General features: G+C 36.6%; 1 protein-coding gene across 2 annotated transcripts; it reads left to right on the top strand.

Moving 5' to 3' along the window:
- Nucleotides 1-1,305: 1,305 nt before the first annotated feature.
- ubn1 (ubinuclein 1) lies at nt 1,306-17,199 on the top strand. Of its 2 annotated transcripts, XM_026260056.1 has the most exons (17): nt 1,306-1,697; nt 2,883-3,186; nt 8,574-8,672; nt 8,772-8,912; nt 9,073-9,170; nt 9,313-9,742; nt 9,827-9,897; nt 10,031-10,160; nt 10,529-10,647; nt 10,787-10,900; nt 11,007-11,150; nt 12,055-12,105; nt 12,299-12,338; nt 12,457-12,906; nt 15,025-15,262; nt 15,643-15,741; nt 16,444-17,199. In XM_026260056.1, exons 2-17 carry the CDS (start codon nt 2,953-2,955, stop codon nt 16,494-16,496), a joined length of 2,511 nt encoding a protein of 836 aa, XP_026115841.1. In that variant the 5' UTR covers nt 1,306-1,697; nt 2,883-2,952; the 3' UTR covers nt 16,497-17,199. The 2 variants fall into 2 exon arrangements, with proteins under 2 accessions (XP_026115841.1, XP_026115857.1); XM_026260072.1 differs by lacking the exon at nt 15,643-15,741 and having other exon boundaries at nt 15,025-15,302.
- The last annotated feature ends 190 nt before the right edge of the window (nt 17,200-17,389 follow it).

Raw genomic sequence — 17,389 nt, 5'->3', positions numbered from 1 at the left:
AAATGGCCAGACGCTTTGAACCGATCTCGTATAGGCCTACGAGATATTAACATACATACATACATACATACCAAGGCTGAAACACAAATAAACAATAATACCGGAAATAATAATAAATTTATGTATGTATATATATATATATATATATATATATATATATATATATATGTGTGTGTGTGTGTGTGTGTGTGTGTGTGTGTGTGTGTGTGTGTGTGTGTGTGCGCGTGCTTGCGTGCGTGCGTGTGCGTTCAATAGGCGCAATTCTAGCGTAAGAATCACATTACTATTTTGAGAGTTACATCATTAAATTACTTTAGAATTTAGAACCTGTCAATATGTCAGTTTATCTTTTTTATCTTTTTTTTTTTTTTGAGTTAACCTAAAAGTTTTAGAATGAAATGAAACTATATTTAAAAGCTCATAATTTTATCCCGTAACGTCATTATGGGACTGCCATTTTCATATACTTTATTCGTAGGTTTTAAGAGATCTGCTACCATCTACTGGTCAATTTTACAACCAAACAGCAGAAGCTTGAATATGAAAGCGTTTCCTTAATTCAAGCTCTGGACTGGATCCAAATAAGGATAAAAGGAACAATTTTTCTATGACTCAAATTAATTTATTATTTTGATTAATATTTTTAGTTAATAACTAATAAATTATTAATATTTTATTATTTATATAGCGTTACATTTAATTGATCATTAAATGTATTAATTTATTATTAACGGTCATTCACATTCTTCAAATTGTATTATTATTATTAATAGAGAGAGAGAGCATAACTACGTCAAAAAAATACAGTATATATTGCAGTGAATGTATCTGACAGACTTGTCCATACGTATTTAGTGGTCAATGTCTTTCAACATCAGCACATAAACTGAGAGTTTCCTTTCAGTACCATGGACAGCGCCATGGTGCTGCTTATTGCACGATAGTACTGTACCGTGGACATTACATAAATCAAAGTAGCCTACAATTCATCTAATGTAAGGTCAAAAGCAATCTGCTACTTAATTCCGTTTTGGTCACGAGATTTATAATAGCAATATGGCATGCGAAAATTAGGATGTCATATATAATCAGTAACAGTAAAATTCTATTTGTAGGCTACTGTTCTCCAACTGTATGTCTACATCAGCTTAACCACAGTAACAACATGAGACAACGTGATTATGGTATAGCAGAACAAATAATGTACATTTCCTCATGAAAAAGCCAGGCGCGGGATGATGACGACTACAATGACTAGGCAGTGGTCCGTCCAATGAGAGCATTGAACTGTGATTTTGGAAATAGTTGTGGGTGTCCATATCAGTGGTGAAAACTGTCTAGTTAAAATGTATTGCTACCAAAATTAATTAATAGTCTTTACTAGATCAAACATAAAGGCTTGTGGTCGTCAAGGGGAACGAACAATCGACCAATCCATATTGGATATAAAAACCGGTTCCTATTTGCAATCTGCATCTGAAAACGACAATTCTCCTTTGCCATGATAACTCATGCGAATTTTTCATGGGGAGTAGTCGACTATCGGCGTGACGATGGCTACGCTATTTAGGGCCGCGGAGACCGAATGAAACGAGCGCTTTCATGAAGAGATTGGGTGTTGGAGACTTCATCAGAACATGCCATGCAAGACAGCATATCAACGATTCACCATAACATGACATGGATAAACATCCGTGGTATGTTTTATTTCTAGCTGTTTCTCCAGATGCAGTTGTCTCAGTTTTCAAACCGGTTCCAGGAGACATTTTATAAAACATAGAAAACCCGTTAGCGCCCCAGCAAGCATAATAACACTCTGAAATGTTTTAAATTGTGAATAATTTATGCCAACGTATTTATCATATATATAGCTAATATGATCAATCGAAAATATGTTTTTAGTGCGTTTTCAGAACCTCACTACCACCGTTTTGTCACAAGACTATGTTTCAAACAGGCAGGGCGCCAGAAATAGGCTTATTCAACAAAATAGACACAAGCTTAATACAAGTGACCACAACACAACAACACAAATCTTTTACATGCAAAGGTGAACGACTTCAGAACTGGACAGCATCCATGCATCCATTGTACTGTTAACAGCACAATTCGTGCTTAATAATAACTGTGCATTCTTTACACTTTAATTAAACATTAAATGAACACATCACAATCTAAGTGATTATGTAATAGATTAAATACAGGTTAATACAAACCTCCCCTTGCTCTCCATCAAAAAAAAAAAAAAACTTTCTCTCTCTAACTCCTCTTTCTTTTCTCCTTCTTTGTCCCCCTCAGAGTAAGGGTTTTCTATCTGCACTTTCTTTACCAAAAAAGGTCCATCTCAATTTCGTACGGAGCTACTTTTAAAGTATAAACAGGGGGAGGCACTTCGGTTCTGTCTATTCATGGTATATACATCTTCAAAATAACTCACACGCAGATTTAAAGTTATAGGCCTAAAGGCGTATATCCTACCAGAACATTAGGAATACAATTGTATTAATATCTAGGATACTCTCAAAGTGCTTTCCTTCAGTTTTAAACGGTTATGTTAACTTTTTGGTAGTTGGTAAATAATCCGTTGTTGGCACATATTAAGTTTAAAAGAAGGGAATAAAGTTCTAAAAACTTGTGGTTGCATTTTTAAATATTATTATTTATACTTCCATTTTTAATCGTTACTGATGTTTTGCGTCAACAGCAACCAAAACCAAAAATGTGAATTCCTTAGTTGTTACTCCAGACCTTAACCAGTTTTGTCAGCTGAGACATGCAAATTGTGTAGTGTATATGCCTCCAGAAGCATGCTTGAAAAGCGCTGCTTGCTCCCAACTTCTCTTTTAGGACGGAAAATGACATTACTTTAATTGGCTTCACAGGTTCATAATTCATCAACCAAACGCGCACCTGTCCTTGAATAATCGTGGAGTGTTGCTATCGGTCTGAGCAATGGCCGCTCCAAGAAGAATTCATCTCACGGCACTCTCAAGCAATGCACACTTTCCTCTTCCCCCCGTCACAAATGCCAGTGACCAAGCTGTCAACCCAGGTTTACCTGCGCCGAGGCCAGCGGTTGGATCGCCCCCATCCGCGCATCCTCCAACAAGAGTGGAATTAAAACTCTTCGAGTCGGACGAACAACGCTGCCCAGAGTTTAGCTACCCAGATTTAATCAGCGCAAAAGTAAACAAATATTGACATTGAAGTATTCTAAATTTCATACTTGTTATGGAAATCATGGTTTTTAGGCATTTTATAAATGCTTTTGAGTTTTCTATTAAATATTTTTCAATCACTAATCATTTTTGGAATTTAGAAATTTAGAGGTTAAACACTTGGAAAGAATCAGGGTATCTTCCGTCCATTCCAAATCCGTTTCAAATTAAAAAACAGAAAACGAAAAACTCAAGAGGATTCAAGTGAGAGAACATGAATTAAATAACGAGAAATGGAAAAATGGCTCGTTTATTCGTTATTCCATCTAGGTTAACAAACGGAAAATGAGTTTTTGACTTGATTTCTCATTTTGTCGTTTTGGGTTTAAAAAACGGCTTATGGCTTCAATATTTCATTCGCACTTGTGGGCGGAGCTGAAACGCTCCTTTCATCTGATTGGTCGGAACGCTCCGCCTTCAACTCGGTCTCCTCAGTCTTTCAGAATAAGAGTCTTACAAGAGCAATGTCTGAAACCAGATGTAGCTTGACACATAATTCGTGTTGCTACGACTTGCAAGTCACCCCTTTAAATTATTTCTAGGTTATAGTATTGTATGAATATTGTCCCACTGTAAATACAGTGCAAATAGTTCTGTCTCCTTGGATAAAAGTGAAGTGGAAATAAAAATCAATAATAGACTGAACAGTTCCATGTTAATATGTCTGTAACATTTACCTCTCTCGTCTTTTAAGTCTAAAGGCACTAGGTAGGTGTGTGTGTGACATTAAAAATTAATTGGGAAAATTTATATAGTTCATTTTATGAAATAAATTTGTAATATTAGTTTTATTACATACTAAATTGAATGATATTATTCTTTTAGTCTTCTTTGTTGGCCTTGAGAAAGCCGACATATATTTGAACATTATTATCATTTATTATGAGAGTAATTGACAACGACTAAAATTTTAATGTTTCACCAAATTCAGCTCAGATCTTCAGACTCGTCTGACTCATGCTGTAACTGGTCAGACTTTGTCCTTCTCAAAAAATCCTAGTGACTTTCATTATCTGAGCAATGAAAGTCTTACACTTAAGGTCCACTAGAGGGGGAGACAGGATTTCTGTTTATGTAAGTTTAAATGACAGATAAATACATGAATTTCATGTGTAACACAGGTTCTTCAATGATAGATGGGGTGGGAGGGGGTATACCTTAGCTCAATGATAGCTGTATAATATAAAACAACATTAACTACTGCAGCTGGTACCAAATAAAAAATGATTACGTTTTGGAAAACTGCAAGTCTGTACTTGCACAAATGACTTGCTGTTACATAATACCACTAATGCGTTGTTGGGGACGTTTTCGTCCACTAGGGGGTAAAGTTGAGTCTTATTTTGGCCACAACTTTCTCTGTGTTTCAGCTAATGGAATGATTTTTGGTGACAAATCTTATTTTGACACATATTTTGGGAAAATGCTTGATATTTAAAAAAAACTCACAGTACACAGTACACTGTGGGAAAATACACTACACTTTCGTTATGTTCGGGATGAAAACACCCACTAAATAAAACTGCAGTAAAAATGTATCAAATAAAGTTTATTTTATTTTTTTTATTTTTTTTGTGTGTAAATCTATTAATCAACCTCAGTCCTGATCAAAATTACCAAATGTTAAAAAAAAAATCCAAGATTTTAACTCTTTATTTACCAAGTTCATAAATGATGTCACTGATTTGGGAAGAAGAAAAAAAACACACAAAATGACATATTTTCAATATAAAAAGTGATTGTGGACTGGATATTATTTTACCTTTTATGACAGTCTTGGGCATGTCAAAGATTAGTAACAAGATTGGCTTTGATATATTATTATGTATCCCTTGTGCATTGTTCAAATTCACTACCCTTTCGTTATGTTCCGGATGAAAACATCCACTCAATTAAACTGCTATAAGCATTAGATTAATTTTTTCCCCCCTAATTTATTGTTGGTGGCTGTTTTTGCCCCATTGACTTCCATTATAATGACATTTTTTGATTGCAAAGCCATGACACCATAAAATCATGCACTCTTGATTGTTGGTGGTTTTCCCTGTTGGGAAAAGGTAATTTTTTTTTTATTTTTTACAGTTGATCACTAGGTGGGACCATTAACCCTTTAGATAGGCCTAGAGTTATGGAGTTTAACAGCAAATTATAGTGTGAGTGTGTGTGTGTGTGTGTGTGTGTGTGTGTGTGTGAGAGAGAGAGAGAGAGAGAAAGAGAGAGAGAGAGAGTGTGTGAGAGAGACCTTTGTGCACTTACCTTGATGTATTTGAAAAAATCAAAATATCCACCTCAGCTCTCAGAACTACATGGAGTTAAAAATTAAAAAAAGAAGTGTGCTTATGCACCTGCTACCATTTGATGGAGAAAAGTATGGATGGCCTATGTGTGAAATGCTTGTCTTTTCTTGATGGTAAAGCCAGTTTAAAACCTTTAAATCCTGTAAAAAAATAATAATTTGAACATAATTTATTATGGACCAAAATACAATTACCAACTTCAAATAAGCTGCAGCTCGCTGGAGGGGTCAAACTGCATAATCATTTCTAAAACTTTGGTTCAAGTCAAGCCCTTTCCCGTATTGCTTACTGCTCTTCTCACCATTAAATGACCAGCAGGATGGCATGCAAGTGTTTAAGTCCATGTACTTTGTTTTTGTATAGTCTATACTTATCACCACCATTAAAAGGCAGCAGGTGCATAAATACACGTTTGTTTACTCCATGTAGTTCTGAGAGCTGAGGTGTACATTGTGATGTTCTCAAATACATCAAAGTAAGTGCGCAGAGGTCTCTCTCTCTCTCTCTCTCTCTCTTACACACATACACACAATATAATATGTTGTTATACTCCATATAGCTTCATAGACAAGTCAGAAACTAAGCTTTTATTTGCACAGGCCTATCTAAAGGGTTAATGGTCCCATCTAGTGGTCAACTGTAAAAAATAACAAATGTTACCTCTTCCCAACAGGGAAAACCACAAAAGAATGCATGATTATGTGTCATGGCTTTGCAATCAAAAAGGTAATTATAATGGAAGTCAATGGAGCAAAAACAGCCACCAACAATAAATTGGGGGAAGAAAATTTAATCTAATGCTTATAGCAGTTTAATTGAGTGGATGTTTTAATCCCAAACATAACGAAAGGGTAGTGAATTTGAACAATGCACAAGGGATACATAATAATTTTTATTTGGCACCAGCCGCAGTTAATGTTGACAGCTAACAGGAGTGTGGTGGGGTGCGAGGTCTGTTTTGACCAATGGATGGAGACCTCAAGGCAGTGGCCTTAATGCTGATCTGAAGATTTTGTCTTTATAGATTACAGTTTACATTGTACTTACTGAAGTACACCTCTGCATGCAGACACCCAACTGTACAAAGTAGCAGAGTTCAGTTCCAACTCACTTACTTGGACATTGCTACTGATCCTGAAGACCTTGCTTAGCTTAGGTGTGTTTATTTGGGGTAGCTAAACTTTGCAGGACACTGGCCATCCAAGAGGAGGACTGAGAGTCCTGACATTAGCACTTACATTCAGTGCATGTAATTTATCAACACTGAGTACATCTTAAAATGTACAGCTCATGAAAAATAAAAGTTCTAGATGGACAAACATTAAATGCATAAACCAGTGTGAATAAAAAATATATTAAAATACATTTGGAGGTAGGTTGAAAAAGCCAGAATGGGAAGTTTTAAAGTACAGCTTGAAGTGTGAAGTTTATTCTTGTACACAGATATGGCATATTCATGGTAGTACACATGAAATTAATGTATTTATTTGCCATTTTACGTAAATAGAAATCCTGTCTCCCCCTCTAGTGGACATTAAGTGTAAGACCTTCATTGCTCAGATAATGAAAGTCACTAGGATTTTTTGAGAAGGAAATTTGGTGAAACATTAAATTTTTAGTCGTTGTCAATTACTCTCATAATAAATGATAATAATGTTCAAATATATGTCGGCTTTCTCAAGGCCAACAAAGAAGACTAAAAGAAAAACCATTCAATTTAGTATGTAATAAAACGAATATTACTAATTTATTTCATAAATTTAACTATAGTAATTTTCCCAATTAATTATTAATGTCACAAACACACCTACCTATTGCCTTTTGACTTAAAAGATGAGAGTGGTAAATGTTACAGACATATTATCATGGAACTGTTCAGTCTATTATTGATTTTTATTTCCTCTTCACTTTTATCCAAGGAGACAAAACTATTTGCACTGTATTTACAGTGGGACAATATTCATACAATACTATAACCTAGAAATAATTTAAAGGCGTGACTTGCAAGTCACAGCAGCACGAATTATGTGCGCAGCAACATCTGACTCAAATATTATGTTAATTAACAGTGAGCGGTGGTTTCAGACACTACTCTTATAAGACTCTTATTCTGAAAGAATGTAAGCTCGAGTTGAAGGCGGAGCGAACCGACCAATCAGATGAAAGGAGCGTTTCAGCTCAGCCCACAAGTGCGAATGAAATATTGAAGCCATAAACCGTTTTTTAAACCCCAAACGACAAAATGAGAAATCAAGTCAAAAACTCATTTTCCGTTTGTTAACCTAGATGGAATAACGAATAAACGAGCCATTTTTCCATTTCTCGTTATTTAATTCATGTTCTCTCACTTGAATCCTCTTGAGTTTTTCGTTTTCTGTTTTTTAATTTGAAACGGATTTGGAATGGACGGAAGATACCCTGATTGGAAAGTTACTATGTTTGATTAATTATTGTGAGCAACTGACATCGACAATGTTTACATATAAAAAGTGGTGACATTTGATATTCAATATTTATTCTTTTCGAACTCCTGCCAAAATGTTGCTGTGAGATCAGCAACCTTAATGTGTATTTTATCAATAATTAGTTAAAAATAACTTTAATTGCTTTTTTGCATAGTATAGTTCGGCAAATTTGGCTGCAAGTCCTTCAGTATTAAACCAGTTCTGGAAATTAAGAATGATTTGGGAAAATCATGGTCTTGTTTTCTCATTTTAAGGAAACCACAAAAAAAAAAAAAACTACAAACGTTAGATGAGGTGTCAGAGGGCAAGGAGAGAGATGAACTGGAGGCGCTTGCAAAAAAGTTTGAAGCAAAATATGCGAGTATGAATTTTGCCAAGATTATATTTCTAGGTTCTTTATAGTGTTGTTAGTTTTGTATAGTCAAATACATTTCAGAGGTCAAAATGCAAGTGCAGATTTACATCCAGATATCCAGATCTTAATTACACTGCACATGTATATAATTTGACAGGGTAAAGTAAATATGTAACATTTTGTGATTTGCGTGTGTGTTTTTAAGCTATACATGAATAGCCACCATTTTCTTATTTAGGATGAAGCTGGCAAAAGAAAAAAAGACAGATTACAGGACCTGGTGGATATGGGCTTTGGTTATGATGGCTCTGATTCATTTATTGACAACTCTGAGGCTGTAAGTTCAGGCCAGATGATAAATACAGTTTTATCAGGTTATTCCCTTTATAGAATGTTTTACTCAAGTCTTATTTTTCTCTGCTGCCACATGCCGCAGTATGATGAGCTCGTCCCAGCTTGTCTCACCACCAGATATGGAGGCTTCTACATCAACTCTGGAACTCTGCAGTTCCGGCCAGCCTCTGATGAGGGAGAGAAGAACGAGAATGATTTTGAGGACAGTGGGTTTAAACCTAAGGTGTGCAAACACGTTTGAAGTCCCTTCTACCTTTTTTTTTTCTACAAAAATATCAGATTTTGCCAGCTTGTTGTGTACAGTTTCTGCTGGCTTATGCAAAATATTTTTCCATTATATGTACATATATTGATTCATATATTTAGTATGATTCCTTTCTCAGAAACGAAAGCTTAAGCAAGGAAAAGAGAAGAAAATTAGGAAGAAAAAGAGAGAGGAAGACATGCTTGCTAAGAAGGGAGAGGAAGAATCCAGGAAGAGGTTTTTGCTGCTGCAAATTATTTTAATTTTACTGTTAAGAAAACATTATTTTTTCATGACATGCTTTAGGAATAAGCTTTCACTGACTCTTCCTTAAATACCCTCATTGTTTGCTTTTTCATTAATCTGGTTTCTATCTCAGCACCCCACCAGACAAATCATCTGCAAAGAAGAAAAACAAGAGTTCACTAAGTATCAATAAGATGCTGAAGAAGTTCCATAAGGACAAGTTTCAGCAGCTGCAGATGTTCAACGCTACAGAGAGAGCTTTGCACGCTCTCAGTGATACTCGTCTCATTATACAAGCAGAGGTTCAAGAACCGCCCATATCAGCCGACCCTCTTCTCACACTCATTGGTTCTGCCAGTGCAGACGACCTCCTTCAAGCAGTCAAAGCATCAGAGCAAGACTTTGACTTCGATGGACTCTTGGGCGAGCCACAGAACGTCTGCTCTCCAAGCTTCGAAGATAACAGAGATGCTCTGGTAGTGTCCGTCGATGAAAAACCCCACACATTACTTCCCGATGGCCTTCCACCTACACTAGAGCTACACATTAAAGAACTTTCACAGGTATTGTTAGCTCTTACAAGGATTAAACAAGAGTTTGCAAGAATGTGTGACTTATTCTCATACACTACTCGTTTTTTTCTGTAGGCCGTCAGGAAAATTGAAGGACAAAACAAGATGGAGATTTTGTCTTCAGAATTCAACAGTGTTCTACTAGAGTAAGTTATATTACACTTATTATAAAATAGGTAACATTTTGCAAAGCATGTTATTTTTCTATGTTGATTGTATTATAATTAGATGTATAATCTTAAATTGATTCCTTCACTGTGTCTCTCTTTGTTTGTTCAGTGTGGAGGTGAACTCTAAACTACTAAGTGGAAAAGTAAGATCCAGAATCTTCTCATACTTGGCGTCACAGATGTCTTGTAGCAAAGGCACTCTGGTCAAAAGAGCCAAAAGACTCCAAAGTCTCCAACAGGTCTGTGTGCGCACAAAACTGCAAGGCACTTCGGCATAGCAAACATCAACAACCCATCAAAAACTCACTTAAAACTATTTTCAAGCATGCATTACATTGATGAAGAGTGACAAAGATATTTCGAATGTCCCAAAAGATTTCTATTTCAATTAAATGTCATTCTTTTTAATTTTTTCATTCAAATAGTAAACCTTTATTTGAAATTGTAATAAGGTTTCACACTATTACTGTTTTTACTGTATTTCGGATTAAATAAATGCAGCCTTGGTTAGTATAAGAGACAGAAATATTAAAAAAATCTTACTGATGTGTGTGTAACTGAAATCCACTTTAATGTCTCTTTAAGTTTAATGTGTGTGTGTTATCAGGATGACCAGCTACGGGAGCTGCTGAAGAAGTTGGAGGATGCGCTTGGCAGATCCATGCCAGAACAGATCACCCGTTTCCAGAATCACTGCCAAGCTCACTTTGAAGCCAGAGCTGCCAAGTATTCAGTCATTTTTTAATTCATGAAACCTCAATCACTTTCACTGTATCACTGTACATTTACTGATGTTTTAATTGGTATGCAGTTTTCTTTTAATTAGAATGCAACTTTGATGTATTTGTTGTTCTTGTGTTTTAAGACTCGAGGCTGAGAAAGAGAGGGTAATTGATGGATCTGATGAGGAAGAAGAGGAGAGGAGTGGAAAACGAGTGTTTGGGCCTCGCAAGAGGTTCAGATGGAATGAAGAGATCAGGTCAGGTCTCATGAGTGTGTGATCTAATGGATACCAGATCTCTTCATAAAATCAAGTATCATTTATGTGAGCGCTGATACCAATGAACCAATTTCACTGTTTGCAGGGAGTTGCTCTTTGAGATTGTGAATTTGAAGATGATTATTTATGACTCGGAGTCGCCAGCATGCTCTAGTTTGGAAGAGTATCTGAAAGGATTCCTAGAGGCTGATGTTAAACCACTTTGGCCTAAAGGATGGATGCAATCTAGGTATATAAAGCAAATCATTAATAATCTGAAAGTTTGGATATGTAAGTGAAATCTCTAGGGCCTAGTTAACTTGGTCATAATTGAAAATGAAAATTAATGGACAATATATATACAAGTCACAATGTCCCTTTGTTCTGTGGATTTCTATTGCTCTTAAACACTAAAAGCTGAATTTTCAGCATCATCCAGTCTTCAGTATCACATGATCCTTCAGAGAGTTGTATAATATGCTGATTTGGTGCTCAAGAAACATTTACATTTTTTAATCAGTGTTTAAAACCACTGTGCTGCTTAATGTTTTTGTGGAAACATAGATTTTTGAATAGAGAGTTCAAAATAAACAGCATTTGTTCTATATCTTTTCCTGTCACTTTTAATGAATGCATTATTGTTGAATAAAAGTATACATTTCTGTAACGATACTATCTCCATACTCATCGGGAAGAAGGAGGCGGGAACCGGCGCACAATCAAAACATTTAAATAATTCAAAAATAAACACAAAACAGCACACCAGCCCCTCACGGACGACTGGTGCGCTCAAAATAAAAAGCAAACATAAAATAATGTCCCAGGCCTGGTCCTCTCTCGTCCTTCACGGTCGTCGCTCCAGTCTTATATCCTTCCATCTCCTACGTGGGACTCGATATCGGCGGTGGGGCGCAGGTGCAGCTCATCTTCAATCACTACACCTGGCCTCACTCCTCGTTCCCACGCCTCTCGGCCCCGCCCCACTCGCCACAATTTCTTTAAAAAAAAAAATCACTTAGCAGATCATAAAAAAACAACCATCAGTGTTCAGTCCTTATTAGGTAGGACAACTTGTGTATATAAGACAGTATGACATGGTTAAAAAGGGTAATTGTTGTTAATAACATCCTGAATTTCTGTCATGTTCTCAATAGGATTCTGCTTATAGAAACCCGAAAAGCACATGGCCATATCACCGGTGTTGTGTAAGAATGCTTTAACACTACCACACACTTCCTAGATATTTAACCAATCCCTCTGAAAAAAAATGTAATTGTTCATGATTAACAAGTATAATTATATTCTTTCATATGTTATGAAACAAGTGGAACCCTCCTAGGTAAATACTTTAAACTTAACCAAAGTGTAAATAAATTTCCCTTTTTATTCATTTAACAGGGCAAGGAAGAAGCCAATGGGTACAACTAAACTAAAAAAGGTATGTCAAAAACAAAAATCCCAGTCTTCGAGTACTGTTCTGCATGTTGCATTCTTTAGAAAAAATATAGTTGGAAGTCTGTTTCCAAACCTTGCTCTTTCCACTGTGTAATGCCCAGTTCAGCACCACCCCTAAGGACAGTAACAATAACCCAGAAACTCAGGGCCCTCCAGGACTGAAACGCAAGCGTCTGAGTGTACCTGCGAGCATGCAACCTGAAGCCATGCTGAGCACCACTGCCAAAACGCCATCAAACACACAAACCTCTGCCATCTTCTTCACCCACCCATCTAATCAGAGCCACAAAGAAGGTAACAGGATTGAGCACCACCATTCAAGCACTCCGGTGAATGCAGAGAGGGCAGGATCAGTCCAGATTATGTGGAACAAGTCTACCATGGATTCAGATTCAAAGCGGCTCCAGGTTGGAGAGAGGGCGGCTCACAAACTGATGCTGGTGGCGCCACCGTCAGATGCTGCTCAGGGTGACTGTCCATCGGTGGTGCAGGGAGTGGCCAGGCTGCTCACAACCACCTCAGCGGGCGACACTCCTGTTTCCATGGCAGCAGTAAGTCATTTAAAAGAAAAATACAAGACACATATTGGTTACTATTTGATGTGGCTCATCACATGAATTGCAGTGTCATACAAATCTTAAACCTAAACATTTAATAAAATTATTTTTTTGTCCAGTGTGGGATATTACAGTACATCGAGTATGACCTTTTTTTTTTGTAGTGCCATTAATGAATTAATTAATTTGTATTATTGTGTATAATTATATCCTGATCCTAATAACTTTAACTTGAAGATTAAATTTGGTAGTATGTTATTTAACTTACTAAGGGTATGCTAGCTTATCAGGCAAATTTGGTCTGAAAACACAGTTAGTTTGTCCACTTATCTGTAATAATGTGATAATGTGTATATATAATGTGTGTGTGTTTGTATATATACTCACAAACTGTATTCACACACTCACTGGCCACTTTATTAGGTACACCTTGCTAGTAACAGGTTAGTCCCCCTTTTGCCTTCAGAACTGCCTTAATTCTTCGTGGCATAGATTCAGTAAGGTGTTGGAAACATTCCTCAGAGATTTTGGTCCATATTGACATGATAGCATCACGCAGATGCTTCAGATTTGTTGGCTGCACATCCATGATGCGAATCTCCCATTCCACCACATCCCAAAGCTGCTCTATTGGATTGAGATCTGGTGACTGCGGAGGCCACTTGAGGAAAGTGTCATGTAACTCATTGTCATGTTCAAGAAAACAGTCTGAGATGATTTGAGCTTTGTGACATGGTGCATTATCCTGCTGGAAGTAGCCATCAGAAGACTGGTACTCTGTAGTCATAAAGGGATGGACATTGTCAGCAACAATACTCAGGTAGGCTGTGGCGTTTAAATGATGCTCAATTGGTACTAAGGGCCCAAAGTGTAGCAAGAAAATATCCCCCACACCATTTCACCAGCACCACCAGCCTGAACTGTTGAGACAAGACAGGATGGATCCATGCTTTCATGTTCTTTACGCCAAATTCTGACCCTACCATCTGAATGTCGCAGCAGAAATTGAGACTCATCAGACCAGGCAACATTTTTCCAATCTTCTATTGTCCAATTTTGGTGAGCCTGTAGCCTCCATTTTCTGTTTTTAGCTGACAGGAGCGACACCCGGTGTGGTCTTCTGCTGCTGTAACTCATCTGCTTCAGGGTTCGACATGTATTGCATTCAGAGATGGTATTATGCATACAGTACCTTGGTTGTAACAAGTGGTCATTTGAGTTACTGTTGCCTTTCTATCATCTCTAACCAGTCTGACCATTCTCCTCTGACCTCTGACATCAACAACGCATTTTTGTCCACACAACTGCCGCTCACTGGATATTTTCATTCTCTGTAAACCCTAGAGATGGTTGTGTGTGAAAATCCCAGTAGATCAGCAGTTTTTGAAATACTCAGACCAGCCTGTCTGTCACCAACGACCATTCTTCGTTTAAAGTCACTTAAATCCCCTTTCTTCCCCATTCTGATGCTCGGTTTGAACTTCAGCAAGTTGTCTTCACCACATCCAGATGCTTAAATGCACTGAGCTGCTGTCATGTGATTGACTGATCAGCAATATGTGTTAAATAGCAACTGAACAGGTGAACCTAATAAAGTGTGCTTTTGTCTCTTTATACTCACCAAGGCTGTATTTATTTGACCAAAAATATGTGAGACTATGATTTTAAAAATAGACACACACACACACACACACACACATATACATATACATGCATGTATTGTATTTTCTGTGATCTAAAGCTGAATTTCAGCAGCCATTACTGCAGTCTTCAGTGTCACATGATCCTTCAGAAATCATTCTTATATGCTGCTTTGCTGCTCAAGAAACAACTCTTATTATGAAAAAGTTTTACTGCTTAATATTTTTGTGGAATCTGTTTGCCGAGATTTATTTTATACATTTTTTAATGTATAGAAAGTTCTGTATTTATTGAAAGGCCTTTGTAATATTAAAAACTGCTGTCGTTTTTTTATCAATATAATGCATGTATTATTATCCCTAGCACTCTCCCAAAAAGTTCAGTCAATTACTTTGGATTTGTCTAAAGCACTGAGGTTTTAGTTATAGTTGGACTGAATAATACTTACATTTTTCTTTGCTTGTATTTCAGGCAGCTGGTGAAATCTCCCGTGGAAACCCAGCACTTCCCACCCCTTCTCTATCACTCCTTCCATCTTCCTACCCCACCACAGTACAGCCGGGTGTCTTACCGAGCTTTGCCCCCTTGCATGCTCTCCCATTCCCTGGGCTCAGCCATGGCACCAAACTTCCTGGACAGCCTCAGGCCTGCAAAGGAGCTGTTTTTCCTGGCCCAACACCTGGGACTTTCCAACATGGTCTGGCACACGGTGAGCAGATATTGATCCTGAAAATAACAGTGGAAACTTGGTAAGCATCATCTCTTTGTTTAAAGGTAAAGTGTGTTATTTATGCTCCAACTGCTGAACAAAACTCTATTGATTCCAAAGAGGTTTTCCCTTCCTGAACCATTTTAGCATTTCAAATAACACACTTCACATTTAACTACATACAGGTGCTTAATAAATTCATAATTTTTGTCTCGTATACACCAAAGATTTTGTACTCTTGTCTTTGTGTGCATTGGATAGAATGGATGAGCTGAAGCCCAACTCTGGTGTCATGTGTAAAGCACTTTGCTCCATCACTGTAATGTTGCATTTGTCATCCTGGGGTTTTCCTCTTCTTCCTCCTCTCTTTCCTATTTCAGGTAACTCCATGCTGTGCTCTAGCACAGTTCATCTTCTGTCTGTCCCTGTTTCTTCTCCTGCTCCTTTTCCTTCTTTAACATCATGGCTCTTTGGTTTAGGTAAATTCACACACCTTTGGGAAAGCTCACGGGGACAGTTGAAACACATTACATTGTTCATAGTTTTCGTCTTAATTGTGGCTGCACAATATATTACATTATCTTAATGTTTGCTTGCATTATGCATTTCTTTGGCCATGCTTTTTCTTTAGCTGACTGTTTTGACCAGTATTGCATGCCTACATTGAGTTTTCTGATAGTCTTGAGCTTTAGTTTAGCTGATCGTCTCAACTATTTCATTTAGTAAATATTAAGGTACATTTTTTGTTGTTATTGTTGATAAATAAGTACAAGGTACACAATTTTGTTTAATAGTAAACCATTAATTTAATTTTAAGGTTTTTCTTTTTTGACATCATACACTAGACTGTATGATGTCAGCGTTATAGTTTTGAAGTGTTTTAAAATCAACATTAAATCGAAATGGACTACATTTACCTTTAATACATTTGTATATCTTGTATAATACATGTTCCTGGTTTTATTGTGCCTTATTTATTTTTCAAAACGATTAATTCGTTGAATGAAATTAGATCATGGCATATTTTAAATCATCAAACGTTCTTTATGCCAAATTATGGAAGTTAAATGGTTCATGAGTGTCATTTCATGTTGATTGGTTAAATTAAGCGAGCATCATAGTAAACAATCACATCAATGTCATTTTGGAAGATAAAATAAAATGTTGTTTTTATGACACAGATGGAAGCCAGATCCACACAGATGGTCTAAATGCTCGGAGAAAACGTCATTAATGGCCATTAGAATGGAACAAAAGCCAGCTGTTACCTACAGCAAAATTTGCCACTTTTCCAAAGATCATGAAGATGGAGCTGATATGATCAAACATGGACAATTAAAAAACAATTAGGAAACATTTTTTTGTATATTTTAGAAATCAAAACTCAATTGATCAATAATGGGTATAAGGATTATAATGTAATTATTTTTCTACAGTAATAAGATGACCAGCCATGTGACCTGTAATGCACTTACTTACGGCAGATACTTGAGTGAATTTGTCTGTTGTTACCTTTTCAATTGCCATTTCTCTCTCTCTCTCAGAGGTGATCTACAATCCTAACCTATTTATGAAATAAAATGAACAACAATGAATTCCAGGTAGTGTGGCCCACACTGTGTGGGATTCCACACTACAGCATTATTTTCAAGTACATGTTTGCAATGAAAATATAAAGTAACTCTGAATCTGTTGTACTAGTCAAAGGCCGAGATTGCACATTGTCTTGTTTTGTTGTTGTTGTTGGACTGGGTAATTAAAATGATGCCAGTGTTATGATCTCAGGGCTGTTAAATACAATGGCTATTATTAGAGTTATTGAGTAATGCTCCAAAATATAGAAACCATGAACCGGCTTTTGATTTTGAACATACTGATAAATGGCTTTGAAAAAATATATATTTGAACGTAACGTGGAAAATAAAGTTTCCTTAAGTATTACATTGTTAAAATTGTGTTGGGGGCTGGGGTGAGTGAGTTTTTTTTTTTTTTTTTTACTCTAGCAGAAATTGTGTCGTATTCTTTTTCCCCTACATTTTTGCACATATTAATGTACAGTGAACATTATGTAAAGCCTCATTTCATATCTATGCAAAGTTGGAAAAAAAGTTGTGCTGTTGTTTAATT

Source organism: Carassius auratus, chromosome 1 (assembly GCF_003368295.1).
Source record: "Carassius auratus strain Wakin chromosome 1, ASM336829v1, whole genome shotgun sequence".
NCBI lineage: Eukaryota > Metazoa > Chordata > Actinopteri > Cypriniformes > Cyprinidae > Carassius > Carassius auratus.
The sequence above is the reverse complement of the archived record's forward strand: the minus strand, read 5'-3'. Positions and strand labels throughout refer to the sequence as shown.